A 16035-nucleotide genomic window follows, 5' to 3' on the forward strand; every position below is an offset into this window, starting at 1 on the left:
GATACTATGTCATTATCATCTTTGAATACCCAGAACCCAAACCAAACTTTGTAATAAAGGTTCGTTTCCCCAAGTAAGCTCCTTAGAACAGTGCTTTGGGGAAAAAGTATGCTGAGTGAACAATTTGGTAAAAGTCACAATTTATATCCCTTTATATTTCAGTGTCTCCATGTATATTAGCTTCTTGAAGGCTCTGACAAGTTAACTTTATCTAACTTAGTGTCCTCTAATTTGATCATGAAGCCCTTTTGTTAAATACCAAACCATTATGAGGAAATATGAGACCTATTTTCTAAGAAGTTCTAAATGATAGGAAACACAGTTGAAAACTCAACTCATGAGCCATCTGAAATGGTTCCCTTGATTTTTTTCCCCCAGGCAAATATTTATTTCCAATTAATGTCTGATGTTATCTTCTACCTTAAGACATTGTCAGCTCTCTGTGTAAAAACTTGTTGGGGGAGATTAATTTTAAAGAAAAGGCTATAATCAGCTTAATAATGCTTAGATAAGGCAGATAAGGAAGGAAAAGAAAGGACGCTAATTCTCGTTTAGTGAACTGATTGTAGCTTGAGTGTAACTAACTGATCTGAAGAGTCCCAAGGTCAAAAGCACAAGATTCTAAGACTTATCAGTCATTCACTAACAGTGATCTTCAGATAAGTTGTTTAAACTATCTTATCAGCTGTTTCATTTTGTTAGACCCAAAAGATCTTAAAATATAATTATCCTGGGGCCAATCCTATGGCCTAGTGGTGAAGGGAGCTGGATCCCATAGGGCCAACTGCACAGTTCAAAGCACAGTCTCAAGTGACAAGTACACCGGGTACATGTGCATGTATGCCCCAAATCCTGAAAGGAGGAGCAATAGAGGAGAAGGGATTGCACTGTGACCATACCCCTGAGGGAGGTTCTTTCCTCCCCACATCCGACCCACTCCTGTGAGCCCACATAACTCTGGCAAAATTAAAAAAAAATTGTTAGGAAATGTAATTCTTTTTGATAAAGTAGTAATACTATTGCAACAATGCTTTCATTATTGTTCACTTAAAACTATTATGTGAACCTCTGATGAAAATGTATGCATTTGCTTGTCCCTGATAAATGAAGTATATGTGGAAATCAAAGGAGAATGACATCAAAGGAAACACACTCAGAGAACTGCAGTATTTTTGAGTATTTTACTTAGAGACTTTGAAATACTAAGTACTCGTATCGATGCCCATTTATTACGTGGGAATAGTAATGGTCCTGATAAATAGCTCCCCCAGAATACAATGTACTAGAATTATTGAAATATTGTGTAAATGATTGAGATCACAGCAACATGAGAACCTACTAGGAAAAAGACAAGAAGCAAAGATCTTTCATTTCCTGGGAGCTCAGAGGGAGAGAACAATCTGTTGGTTAACTTTTCTTATTTTTATTTTGACTTACTGACATATAATATCAACAAGAACACATAAAAAACACGCACACACAACACATTTAGTTCATTTTCATAATGCTAGATTGTGGCTAAACTGAAAGTGTGATACCAGAAAGAGGGTGGGATCCATGTACAGTGAAACTTCTTTCTCACCAATAAAGGGTAAATGTGGCTAAAACAACAGGTACAATAGAAAGGGTTTGGGAAGTAAGGGACAATCCAACTCCCTAATCCGGAGTTCATGAACTGAGGAGCATCTTTTAATCACCAGTTTCCAACAACTCTATTTGTTGAGAGCTATAGGATCAGACTTACTTCCCGTAGGCCAAAGACCTACCTAAGTGACTTCATGTGGGCACTGTATGTTTTCAGCCTGCCTCTAGTTGCCTATGGAAATAGGGGACATAGCAACTACCTCGTTTATAATCAGGAATACAATGAAGTATTTGGGTGAAAGGAGAACACAGCATTATTATTGGTTCAGTGTCCCTAGAATTGAGTTTGAGAGGGAATGGATGTAGATAGGATTTTAACTTAGTGGTTGTACGGCTTCTGGTTCCCCAAAGTCTGTATTCTCAGATGTTGTCTCATGCTAGTGGAGTTGTTACAAGTTCCATGCATTTTTTTCTTTTTTAAAGTTTTTGCCATCAGGTGTGTGCACTCACCAGAGAGAAACGGAGAAAGGCCATGAGAAGGAAAGTGCTTGTGCCTGGCATTGATTCTCAAGCTGCCAGGTTTGGGACTTGAACTGCTATCGACCATGTGAGAGTCCAGCACCTTAACCACTATGCCATTTGCTGGCCCCAGTTCCATGCATTCTAAATAAATGCTTATTTTCCCTTACCACAGAGCTGTGAAACAGGCCAGAAAGCATTTTATAAAATGTATACTCATTTTCTAAAATATACACTCACACTGATTTAAGTGTGATACTGATAAGTAGATATCATTCTATAGATACTCATTCTATGTATATACATTCTACGTGTACTCATTCTACTTTCTCACGGTTAATAGAAATATTGTTTTTTCTTGAGATCTACTTATCGGTATCACACTTAAATCAGTATCATTTAGTCTTCTAAGTATATTCTTTTTTTTTTTTATTTTAAGGACTCACCTTCCTTCTCTTGAAGAGAATAGTGCAACTTCTCTTCTATAGTCTTCACTCATTTGGTAGATTTCTTTTTTTTAAGAGAGATTTTTGCTTCAAGGTGTGTGTGCTCACCAGAGAGACAGTGAGAAAGTGATAAATCAACCCCTGGAGGGCCTGACCATACTGAAATCCCTTTTCTTCCACTCTCCTCTTGGAATTTTGGACACAGACATACATGTGCCTGGTGTGAGTTTCAAGCCTCCAGGTCTGGGACTTGAACAATGGTCATACATGTGGTTGGCCAGTGCCCCAACCACCACAGCATTTGCTGGACCCTGGTAGATGGAGTTTTATGACATTGACTTTGGGCAGCCACAGAAATATTTGCCCACATCATGCATAGTCTTGAAAAAAAACAAGAAATTTGCTGAGGGGGCAACCATTCTCTTTCTTTGGTAGATCAGAATGTCTGCCCTTCACATTTCTAGGGAACTGGGTGGAGAGAAATTTCTAAGGGAACAGGACCACAGCATAGTCCAACATCCCCTGCTTGAAGAGACTAGAGTTGAAGACTTTCTTGAAAAAGGCAATGTGACTCCTATAATAGTTTACTGTAAGTTCTTTGGGAGTCTCGGACAGAGCTGGGCCACTGTTTCAGCTACATTTACAGTTATGAATAATCATTAGTGTAAATTGGTGCTGTGTATCTTTAAATGCAGGTCTAGTTTACTGGCAATTAGAGAAAAAAAAAATTAAGTGCCATCACTTAAAATTGGAGGCAACTACATCTATTGGAGACACTGGAGTATCTAGGATGTCCAAGCAAGGAGCTTTTCCTTTTCTGTCTTTAGGTACCAAAGTCTCATAGGGTCAATTAACATTTAGCAAATATGTCCTGAAGTAGTCATGAAGTGAAACCAAGATATATGTTTGATTTTCCACAGTCATGTTCTCAGACAGGTTTTTGAAACTGTGATAGGTTTGAGTGTTCAACCTTTAGAAGGCTACTGTGATTGTGAGAAATTTCCTGAAATGAGAAGAGTTAACAGCAGGTAATGTCATTCCTCTCCCAAAGAGTTTGAGACTCTCTGTGTTAAGTGATGAATGAGGGTATCTGACCCACATCTGTTTTACATTAGAATGGAACATTGCCCTGACATCGTTAGGAGCATTTGTCAAGATTCCCTGGACAGAGCTTCTGTAAATTACATGCTGCAAATGTGTCAGGGTCAGATAAGAGGATATCATTAACTCGCCCAAGTTTACTCAGGGCTCTGTCAGTCCATCTTAATATGCTAAGGGCCAACAATTTTCCTGGAGCCGTTTTGTTATATTTTTCATTCACAGAAGAAAAAATATGTATGCTATAACCCCCAATATTGCACATGTTCTTTTCTCATAAATCATATTAATTGTAGACATGGTCACAAAGCATATTAAATGCAGGCATGCGTAAATGAATTAAAACATATGAGCATTTTATTATGCCCATGGTGGGTCTAACACAGTTAAATACCAACCTTTTTAACTGACATACTTTTTCATTTAGATAGAATGAGTTTTTTCTTAATGGGCTTTATTTTATTGATAATAGATGGACATGGTATAATTGTTCATTATCAGTGAGAAGTAATATATATAGGTATATATGTATGTCTATAGATGTATATCTATAGATGTATATATAATCTCATAAACCACTTCTATGCTAATTCTTTGCCTGGATTTATATTTTAGTGTCTAAAGAAGATTGCTATCAATTTAACAGCTTAGCTCTATTGAGAAATCGGTATTCTAAAGAACTGATCAAATGAAAGTTTTACCTGTAATTGTCTGGACTGGAGATGAAAGCATCTGTATCCCTTAGAGTTTAACTGAGAATACTGACGTCCTCTTTAGAAATAAAGCTTGGAAACGTAATCAGCACATGACGTACTCTTGTCTGGCACACAAACCCTCTCATCGCGCCTTAAACACAGGCACGATACTTGTAAAATGTGAGCTCTGGATAAGGACATACTTAGCTAGGCATTTTGCATGTGCTAGTTTTCTATCTGGTTAGGTAAAGGTCAGCCCTGCCTTTCCCTAATTCTCAGAATGGGTGAGAAGGTCACTACACAGACCTTAAGAGAAACTTCTGCCTTCAGGCAACTTCCCTCTTACAGCTTTCAAACAGACAGGACCAAAAATCTAATTATTTAGATGCTAATCAACTGCAGGATAATTCCTAAGGCATTTGAATCTGAAGACAATGTTTTCAGGAAAGTCTCCTCTGTTTAAATTTAGGCTTTTCAACCTCAAGGAGAAAGTCCTTGAAATTTAACTATTAGATGACTCTAGTAACACTTGTTTTGCCAAAAAAGGGATTGAATAAATATTTAAATATTTTTGTTTGGTTCTGGAAATAAATTGTATCTAGGTTTAAAAAAATGTAATCAGTAGACTTTTGAAAGGAAGAATAGGGACTGTAGGAAGTTCTTCATATTATTCCAAGTTCTAATTTACATTTTTTAAAAAAGAGCTAACTGAGTATTATTAAAAGTTAGCTCAGAATGATTACTTACAACCAAGAAAGGAAATAAAAATGTGTACCAGAATTTCTAGTAAGGAAGAAAGAAACACCAAAATATACACACATAATTTGCTAAATCATTTTAGATTTATGATAAACTGAATATTTTCTACCAATAGCAAAACCATAATGCATACGCAGGACAAATATTTTCCAGACACATTGTTTTCAATGTAAATCTTAATCCGGTCCATAGTTTTTATCTTATATATTTAATCTTACAATAGGAAAATTAATTCAAGAGAAATACGGCATGAAGCAATTGTAAAGGGTTAGTTTTTCCTGAACCATGTAATCTTCCAATCAAGATATAAACAACCTATTTGGAATTCTGAAACTTGAGAATGAGTTTAAAGAGAGCTTCAAAAATGTCTGTAATAATGCAAATGACAGAGGAACTTGTAGAAGAAATATGGGCACAAGATTCTGAGGTCTTAAGTTTGTTTTTAAAGGTTTTCTATAAAACGATGTAGAAATGATGTCTGGGAGAAGATGCTTCATCTAGGCAAAGCACGCAACTAAAAATAAAAAGAAATTACTCCTCCCCTTTCCTGAAGACAACTTTGGATCATTGCATCTCATGGATTTACCTGCGTTTAATAATAATTTTAATAAGAATTTCAGGAGACAGAACTGAGTAGTCACAAATTTATTTCTTTTCCTTTGAAATGATAAAAACCAGGCAATTGTGCTACCATCCCAAATTAAAAGGGGGGGGGGAGACAAAAATGCCGGCTCATGTGGAAATAGCTTACTAATGGTTTAAGAGGGAGAAAATCCACTTTACAACAAATGAAGATTTTATTTTAGGCTTTGAATGACAAATTGTTATAGAAAAAAATATGTATTAAAAAAACCTAGCCAATATTCTTAAAAAAGAAAATATGACTGGGAGACATTCCATAACCATATTGAGGGAGTTCTAAGAAATTCATTTACCAACTTCTTTGTTTGCAAAAAAAAAAAAAAAAAATTCCATAGTTTTCCTTGAACCACATGAAACACAAAATGGCTTTTAAAGGAACAAACATAAAAGTGTAATGGGACCCTTCCATAGAGATTTGAGGTTTTAAATTATGTTAGGAAAAAGTAATGCATTTTTTTATTGATATATATACTTTTACCCCCAAACACAGATTTCTTTTTAAATTCTTAAATAATAGGTTATTGAAATACTATTTCTCAAATTTTCTGAAAAGAATATATAAAGCTCATTTTATTAGTTATTTATTAACTTAATTTCAGACCAATGTAGAAAAATAGAGTTGCCTCATTCCCCATCCTTATACAATTTTTAAAAGCATTCTTATTAAAAAATGTTTAATATAGTCAATCACTGTATATCATTACAGCTTGTCAAATACATATTTAAAAAGTATTTATTTGTTTAATTCCGTTTGTTATTATTTTTAAAAATTTGACAAGAGAGACAAAAAGAGAGAAAGGGTAAGTGCAAAAGCAATCCTCCAGGTCCAGGACTTGAACCACAGTCGGCCTTCTGGGAATCCAGTGACTTAACTACCACGCCACCTGCTGGCCCCAGCAAAAATGAATTGTTTTTCAGAAGTTTTTGCTATAGGGCATGTGTACTTGCCAGAAAGACAGATAGAGACAGAGAGACAGAAAGAGAGAAATCTCCCTCCAGGGGATGGTCATGCTGCAATCCCTTCTCCTCCATTCTCCAGTTGGGATCTTGGACACACACTCACATGCACCTGGCGTGAGTTTAAGCCACCGGGTCTGGGACTCGAACCACACTCGGCCACATAGGAGTCCAGCCGTTACGCCATCTGCTGGTCCTGCAAAATGAATTTTAAAAAGTTTATTCATTTATTACTTGGATGAATAAGCAAAGAGAGTCTGAGTGAGATACCACCCCTGACGGTGCTGTGATCCAACCATAACTTCAGCCAGCCCTGGATCATGGTCACAGATGTACCTGATGAACTCAGGGAGGGCTCTAGATGCAAATCCAGAACCTTCCATGTAGGTCAGCTCACAGACCATTGTGTTTCACCACCATACCACTGGTCATCTCGTCATTCTACAAGTCTAGAAATCATGGTTATAACATGTGACTCTCATAGGGTAAACAAGAACTTGTGAGAGGATGTCTGTCTTGGGCTCTATCAAAGAAGTCAAAAGGGGGACCAGCAGTTAGTGTAATGGCTATGTCGCTGGACTCCCACGTAGTCGACCGCGGTTCATGTCCCGGACCCAGTGGCTTAAAACTCACGCCGGGTGTGTGTGCGTGCATGCCCAAGATCCCAAGAGGAGAATGGAGGAGAAGGGATTGCAGCGTGGCCATCCCCCCGGGGGGGGATTTCTCGCTTTCTGTCTCTCTGTTTGGCGAGCGCACCTGCCCTATGGCAAAAACCTCTCAAAAAAAAAATTAAATAAATAAATAAAAAAAGAAGTCAAAGGGAACAAAGATAACTGGTCTCTTTAGTCTCTCATAGCAGTGCCTGCAAGTATTGAACTAAGAGCTATTGCTAAAACAGAAGCCCTCACTAGCTTCTTGTCCTAGGAAGACCCATCCCTTCCATGTGGGTCATGTTCTGTGATGTCTCCAAGGTGCTCTGCTCTGGAAACTCTGAGGAACTTCCCGTTGTTGTAAGCCATGGCCCTGCAGACAGGATTGTATCTTCTCTATCCTCCAATAGATACAGACCTTAGAATTAAATCCTGTCCTAAAGAATTTTCTAATTCTGGGACTACAAAAAGTTGCTACATGAATAACATTGTAAGCTCATTTCACTCGTAGGAAAGTATTTCTTCTCTTTTAGGATTTTCATGACCCTCCCCATCTTAACCCCAAAACAGTTATTGCTGCCTTCAAAGTTATGCAAAATAAATGAATGTATGGCAGAGGACTAAAAAAGTTTATCATAAAAATGTACATATAGCTCATGGGGGAATGTGCATGTTTCAAATCAAATTCTGCTTCTAGCTCTTAACTGTAGCTGTACATAGAATATCCCATTTCTCTCTTAAAGTGACGTACTATTAACTGAGTTTCAAGTAAGTATCTTCATGGAGGACACTATTAATCTGAAAAAATTAAAAAAAAATTTGCTGTAGGATGTGGCGTAATGGTTACATCACTGGACTCCCATGTAGTCGACTGCGGTTCGAGTTTGGGACCCAGCAGCTTAAAATGTATGCAGGGTACATGTAGTGCAAGCCCAAAATCCCAGGAGGAGAATGGAGGAGAAGAGATTGCATCCCCATGGGGGCGATTTCTTGCTTTCTGTCTGTCTTTCTGGTGAGCACAAGAGCCTTATAGCAAAAATCTCTCTAAATTTTTTTTTTTTTTTTGCTATAGGGCATGTGTCCTTGCTGGAGGTGGGTAGGGAGAGGGAGAGTGAGAAAGCACCCCCCCTTAGGGAGGTTGGTCATGACACAATTCCTTCTTCTCCATTCTTCTCTTGGGATTTTGAGCTTGCATGCACACATACCTGGCGTGTGTTTCAAGGTGCCAGATCCAGGACTTGAACCATGCTGTCAGTCATATGGAATTCAGCTGCCCTAACCACCATGCCACCAGCTGACCAAATACATTTCCTTTTTATCCAACAACACTGGGTAGTTTTCCTTTCTGTACTGATTTATTTGCAAAATTGCTTTTCCTAAGTGCTTGGGTTTTACCTAACATAACTTATTTAGAGTAAAAATTTTGCCCTCTGTGATTATTCTTTCTTGTTAAAAATATATAATTTTTCTTTCATTTTTTTTGTTTGTTTTTAAGAGGTATTTTTCCATAGGGTGTGTGTGCTCACTGGGGAGAGAGAGAGAGACAGAGACAGTGAGAGAGAGAGAGAGAGAGAGAAATCAACCCCTGGGGGGATGGCCATGCCTCAATCCCTTCTCCTCTATTCTCCTGGGATCTTGGACACTTGTGCACACTACCTAGTGTGATTTTCAAGTCACTGGGTACAGGACTTGAACCATGGTCAGCCATGAGGGAGTCCAGCAATGTAACCACTATGCTAACTCCTGGCCTCAATTTTTCATATTTTTATTTTCCCTGTCCATTCTTGCCCATCTGGCTAGCCCACAAAGATGTACTTCTGATTTGAAATGAGTGTTTGGAATTGAACAACTTTCATTTTTGAAGATTCTTCTTCCAATAGACATGCCTAATTTGAGTTGGAAAACTATTTAATAAATTTGATTATCAATTGAAATTTATGGATTTTCCAAATATTGGGTCATGATGTATTTTTCTGTGTTTCTATGCAAAAAGGCATCGTGACTTTTCTGATGACCCAGTATATACTGTAAGGTCATCTATCTAGGCTCAAAGAAAGGAAAGAAAAAAAAAATCATGTAAGTGGAAGGATATCCAAAACTAATTTAAATATATTCTTGATGATGTTCAAATTTTAAAATGAAGAAGTAAAGAAACACTTGATATAACAGTACTGAGTAGGGCCCTGTGAGAACCCATGTTCTGGTGACTTTTCTGTCTTCTTGGGAATATGAATCCTATTAATCCTTTATTTTGTAAATTTTGCTTTCCCCAAATCCTCAACACAAAGTTATGCTCAGTTATAAATGGTTAGTTTTTAGTATATAGGTAAATTTTAGAGGATTCTAAAGTAGATATCTTATCACTAATCTCCAGAAAATGTAGATTCCTAGGATATCTTTCAAAATTCGGGCATTACTGTATTGCTTTATCCACGTGGGCCCACCTTCCTATGTGCACGCATGCACAATAATGCAAATGAAAGTGAGATGTAAAATGGAAAATAGGATCTGTGGGCAAGGCTGGAGAGATAGGTGGCCTGTTAAAATGCAGGAAGAGGGCTGGCCTCATAACCTAGTGGAAAGAGCTGGATCCTACATGATCAGCCATGGTTCTTGTCCTAGGCTCAGCAGCTTAAATAGCATGCCAGGCACATGTGTATGCATGTCCCAAATGCTTACACACTGAAGTCATGGAGGAGAAGGGACTGTGGCATGATTATGCCCCATTGAGTGGGGTGCTTTCTCTGTCATCCTCTCTCTCTGACTCTCTCTGGTAAGCACACACACTCTTAAGCAAAAAGAAAAAAAAAAAGAAAATATTAGAGAAGAAAGCAGAAAAAGAAAGAAAGAAAAGAAAAGAAAATGAAAAAAAAAGGAAAATAATCCACAGAAGGTGATGAACAAATTATTTTCTGTCTCTTGGGGCTAATCAAAGATGAATTAGTATAAATAAGCTTTAAGTTCAGGAGATTCCCTTTGGTTTCAAGTATTATACAAACCCTTCCCAAAGGGAATGAGGAGGTCCTTGTTTCTGGAATCTCAGCTAGGAGACTGAGATTAGTCTCCCTCATCCCACACCCCTACCTTGCTAACCCTTAGACCCAGGGTTCTGTCTCTGAATTACCTCCGAGTTGAGTTGAGAATCGCTTCACAGTTAACAGGAGAGCCTTGTTTTTCCATTTCTGCCTTCTCTTCTTGCTCCAGTTTGTCCACTTCAATCTGTGTAGGCACCAAACTTGCTAAAATAGAACAGGATTATTATGAAAACATTGTTCAGTTTGGGACCCTACATTTAAACACTTAATAAGTAGGTGTGTTTTCTGCTCTTGACCCAGCCGTAGATTTTTTTTGTAGTTGCTTTTGAGGCCTGTCACAGAATTGTATGAAATTGAGAAAAATTACTTCCTCTCTCATGGCAGTTTTCCAGCTGCAAAATTAATTATCCACTTACCTCCATCATGAGGTATTTTAAGGGTCAATGAACTTGAGTTTGTGAAACCCTTCACCTGATGATCTGAAAGTGGTTATCACAGATTTTTTTTTTTTTTTTTTTTCTTTTCTTTGTTTCTTTATTTTTAAGTTGCCTTACTCTCCAGGGTTATTTACAAAACTGAACCTTTTAGAATGTGTTTGTATTTCAGGCTTGTCTTTCCTTTTTAACATGATTTAAATGGTGAAATGTTGGTTTATAGAAGAAATGAAGGGACCAGTAATAGACAGCTACTTGGAGAGTCATTTGCCTTTCATTCATTCAGCACTTCGTGTGTGCCAAGCATTGGTAGGGTGCTGGGATATAAAGATGAGTCGGCCCTGCCTCTCAAAGCTCTCACTTTGAGTCAGAGTAGGAACCGAACTAACAGCGATTATACAGTACGAGGCATGCGCGTGCACGAGGGAACACCAGAGAGGGAATCATTTTTTCTGCAGGACAGCCACGATAGGAAAGACAAGAAGGACTCTCTTGAGAAAGAACACTGTGCAGAAAAACGCCAGTGTCTCAAAATACACACAAGAAAACTTGATTTGGATTCATTTTTTAATTATAAACAAATGCCTGTTTAAACTCACATGTGGAACTTCTAGATGTCATAAAGGATTGAATATTTTTTTCTGTACAAACAGCTATAATTCCTCCCTCTCTTCATCCTTCTGTCCCCTTTGAAATTCCATTCTGATGTTATCACTGGGTCATGTTGTAATCTCTCTCGCCCTCCTTTCCTTCTTTCTTTTCCTTTCCCCTCTATTCCCCTCTCTCCTCCCTTGTTCTCTTTTTTTCTGCAACTGCAGTCAGATGCTATCATGGAACATGATGTAATATCTCTGCCACTTTGATTTGAGGTCAGTCTTCCTGGGATGACTCTTGAACAGATTTCCAAAGAAATAAAAATAGGCCTTTTAAGGTATTCTTTTGGCTGTTGGCTATGATCTGGTCCTCCTTGCATTTTAATGTCTTCCCTATCTGCCTGTTTGTTTCAGGTAATGGGACTGCTGACCAACCACGGCGGGGTCCCTCATCAGCCCCAGACTGACTATGCGCTCTCCCCTCTCACTGGGGGCCTGGAACCCACCACCACGGTGTCGGCCAGCTGCAGTCAGAGGCTAGACCACATGAAGAGCTTGGACAGTCTGCCAACATCTCAGTCCTATTGTCCTCCCACCTATAGCACCACAGGCTACAGTATGGACCCTGTCACAGGCTACCAATATGGGCAATATGGACAAAGTAAGCCTTGGACTTTCTAGGGGGTAAATACTCCTGGAAGGAGTATTGCTTAAGAAAAGGGATTTAGAGGCACGATTAAGCCTCTTAGTCCAGTATCAGTTTTGTGGCAAAGCCAGCTGATTGTCTCAGCGAGGGCTCCCTTATTTAACTATTTTCTTAGCTGATGTCAACAACATCTTGTGGTTATTAATTGCGGAGATGGGAAACTTGATTGCCACTAGGTAAAACACAAGGGTTGGCCAAAGTGAAATAACCCCTGGCATTAGAAACACATGTTCTTAATGAGGTCAGCTCAAGGATCATATGGGGTATAATCCTGGGGATGCAGAGTTGTGTCAAACTTGTCTCAGGAATAAAAATATTAGTTTGGATCCTTTGATACCGTGGTATTAAATATGACATCGTCAGCCTGTAGCTGATATTGCCCCTTACTGCGGGTTGTCCCAGATGACCTAAAAAGCTGCATGTGTTTCCTTACAGGTGCCTTTCATTATCTCAAGCCAGATATTGCATAAGCGAACTGTCCATTTGGAGCTAAAACTGGCCCTCTCCCGGTCTCCACAGCCTAGACATGAAGAATCTTCTCAGAGAAAAAAAAAAAAAAAAAAAAAAAAAAGTCATCCTTTTGGTGTGGGGGGGGCATCTGACAGGAAACAAAGGAAAGTGATTGATTTTCTTTCTCCAGTAGTTGATTTCAAATTCTTTTGAACATGTTGGATAAAAGCAAAGGAGAAGAAGACACAGAGCAATAAAAGAAAAACACAACATTTTAAGGCAATGGTTTAACATGGCTACATATGGAAATATCCCAACTCTTTAGTGCTGATGATTAAGGAGCTAAAACATTCCATTTGTGTGTGTGTGTGTGTGTGTGTGTGTGTGTGTGTACCTGAGATTTACCTGGACTGGTTTGGGCAAGCAGAATGTTCTAAAATATAATAGTGGAGTACTCTCAAGTATAACATGTCTGACGTCCAAGCTGATAATTCTACAACTTTGAAACTGCTCACCTAATGGAGCAGTAATGGAGGAATCCTTGACCTTTACACACTGGAAATCCATATGCAAATAAATGACGCCATTTTTAGGAAGTTAGATGAGATGTAAAGGACCTCCCAAATGAATTATTTATCGTATCCTCATTTATAATCAATAAATGTCCTGGACACATCTCGCTATTAGGATATGGGATAACAGGAAGAAATGCTTGTTTTCTTTCTCAGCATGGGGAGAGGGATGTGATGTTTTCCCAATTCACCCTCACTTGGAGGTGGAGCTAGGTCAGGGGAAGGGCACGGTGGAGAAGTTACATGTACTCACATATCTGCTTATCAGTGTGCAATACTGCGTACCTCACGGGTGCTTTGGCAATGGCCAAGGCGATATAAACAAAACCAGAACTATATTTTTGCAGGTGCTTTTATTTTCGCAGCCCGTAATTCACTGTGGTAGGATGCAGTGATGTTTGCCATTTGCTGGACAACCACCACACAGCTTGCTCCTTTTGGTTAGAGACCATGTCAGAGAAGACCTCTTTTACAATGGTTACGTTTACATGCTTCTCTTTTCTATGAAAGGCAGGGCAAGAACTGTCCATGTGGCTCTCATGTACTTTTAAATTATACAGCGATATCCAATATTAAAAGATGATAGACACTGAGGTTTACATACATCTGTGTGGTGACATTGTAGAATGTCAATAAAAATTTGTTTTTTGAAACGTTAAGAAGACAAGAAGGTGGAAGGCAGTGTTATTTATTTCTTTTTATCCTTGGAACCATGAATGAGGTAGGCACAAATGCATTCCTTTTAGAGTTAAGAACTATGACGTAGCGATAGTGAGCCTAGACGTAGTACCGAGGTTAGTTCACACATTGGTCTTCGAGGGAGATGGGAGAAGAAAAGAGCCATCTTCGTGTTGCAGCCTCAGCCAACAACAATGTGTTGTAAAAATGTCTTTCATGTAAAAAGTGCAGTAAATATTTACTATTTATAATGAATAAACAGTTATGAAAACTTGCTCAATGTTGCCTTTCTGGGAAACTGGTGAATGTAGTAAAAAGAAAACCTGGGCAGCCCAGTGACAATAGCACAGGGGGTAGGGTGTCACTGTGCAGTGCTAGAGCCATTGGGAAGGCCTGGATTGACCTGAGCATGCCAGGCTCCCTCCTGATCCTGGGTTGCTAGAAGGTTGGGGGCTTGATTATGGCATGACAAGAGCCTGTTTGGGAAAGGGGTGTTCTCTAAATAAATATATACATAAATAAAGAAACTAAAAAAAAATGATCAACTTGACAATACAGAGTCAAATAAAACATATTCTTCACTTCCAATAGTATCTTTTTTTTTTGGAGAGATTTTTGCTATAGGGCATGTCGCTCGCCAGAAAGACAGAGAGAGACAAAGAGATAGTAAGCGAGAAATCACCCCCTGGGGGATGGCCACGCTACAATCCCTTCTCCTCCATTCTCCTCTCAGGATCTTGGGCACGTAGGCACACGCCCTGCGTGAGTTTAAGCCACTGAGTCTGGGACTTGATGGATGGTTGACTACATGGGAGTCCACGACAGAGCCATTACACCAACTGTTGGTCCCCAATAGAATCTTTTTTTTAAAAAAAGAATTATTTAGTTTATTTTTATTTATTATTATTTTAGTTTGCTATAGGACACATGTGCTCACCAGATAGAGAGAGACAGAGAGACAGAAGCAAGAAATCACTGTCCTGGGGGAATGGTGATGCTGCAATCCCTTCTCCTCCATTCTCCTCTCAGGATCTTGGGCACGTAGGCACACGCCCTGCGTGAGTTTAAGCCACTGAGTCTGGGACTTGATGGATGGTTGACTACATGGGAGTCCACGACAGAGCCATTACACCAACTGTTGGTCCCCAATAGAATCTTTTTTTTAAAAAAAGAATTATTTAGTTTATTTTTATTTATTATTATTTTAGTTTGCTATAGGACACATGTGCTCACCAGATAGAGAGAGACAGAGAGACAGAAGCAAGAAATCACTGTCCTGGGGGAATGGCTACACTGCAATTCCTTCTCCATTCTCCTCTTGGGATTTGGGGCAGACATGCACACACACCTGGTGTGAGTTTCAAGTCTTCAGGTCTGGGACTCGAACTGTGGTCAACCCCATGGGAGTCCAGCAATGTAACCATAATGTCATCCGCTAGTCCTGAATCTGGCTCTCTTAACACTGAACCACAGGCCCAGCCCAAAGGAAGGTAATCTTTACTTAGTGCTTTAAATTCATTACCTTGTTTTATCCTCACAAAATCCTGTGAGGTGGGCATTGCGAGTCATAATTTATGAATGGATGAGCTGAGGGCCAGAGCTGTTTAGCAGCTGGGCCAAGGTCACACACAGCCAGAAATGGCAGAAAGAGGCTTTTTCTTCTCAGCCTGGTGGCAGAACCTGTTTTATTTTATTTCTCCAAAAGCTGCTTGTAATACTTCATTATATCAATCTGGCTTCTTGCCAAACTCAAGTGGAGAATAGGCATTTAAAAAAAACCATTTACTTCCAGTGTGAGAGAGAAAATCTACCAGGATTCAGAGTAAACAACGGAAATGGATCTTACAATCTTACACCATCACTTTCTGTGTGTGGGTGGCTCACAACTTGCCACACGTGTCTCGTGTCTCTTTTTAATTACTTTATGTCTTTCTCTTATTTCTGCACATCTCTGAAATCTATTGCTCGGCTTGTATTTCTCACATTGGAAGTCTGTGGATTTCCCCCTATCTTTTGTTTTCTTTTTAAATATACAATTTAATTCATCTCCAAGGAAATGGGGACCTGGTTTCCTCTGACTGGGGTTCGTGGTCTCATTGCCTGGTATAAATAGCCGTAAGAACTCTTGAGCCAACAGGTGGCATGGTTCAAGTCCTGGACCTGGCAGCTTGAGAACCACACTGCGCATGTGTGTGTGTGTGTACATGCCCCAAATCC

The 16035-nt window shown here is 39.1% G+C and overlaps 1 protein-coding gene across 5 annotated transcripts in view; it reads left to right on the forward strand.

Annotated features, from left to right (window-relative positions):
- PAX3 (paired box 3) overlaps nt 1–12765 on the forward strand; it is a 130272-nt gene extending 117507 nt beyond the window's left edge. For 2 of the 5 annotated variants that reach the window (XM_006170108.1, XM_006170109.1), the window contains exons 9-10: nt 11827–12073; nt 12554–12633. In XM_006170108.1, coding sequence (XP_006170170.1) covers nt 11827–12073; nt 12554–12588 — 282 coding nt within the window. In that variant the 3' untranslated portion in view covers nt 12589–12633. Of the gene's footprint in view, nt 1–11826; nt 12094–12553; nt 12634–12761 lie in introns of those variants that run through there. The other 3 variants (XM_027768928.1, XM_027768927.1, XM_014584861.1) reach the window with 2 other exon arrangements.
- Nucleotides 12766–16035: the final 3270 nt, after the last annotated feature.

Source organism: Tupaia chinensis, unplaced genomic scaffold, assembly GCF_000334495.1.
Source record: "Tupaia chinensis unplaced genomic scaffold, TupChi_1.0 Scaffold148019_1, whole genome shotgun sequence".
NCBI classification, from domain to species: Eukaryota; Metazoa; Chordata; class Mammalia; order Scandentia; family Tupaiidae; genus Tupaia; species Tupaia belangeri.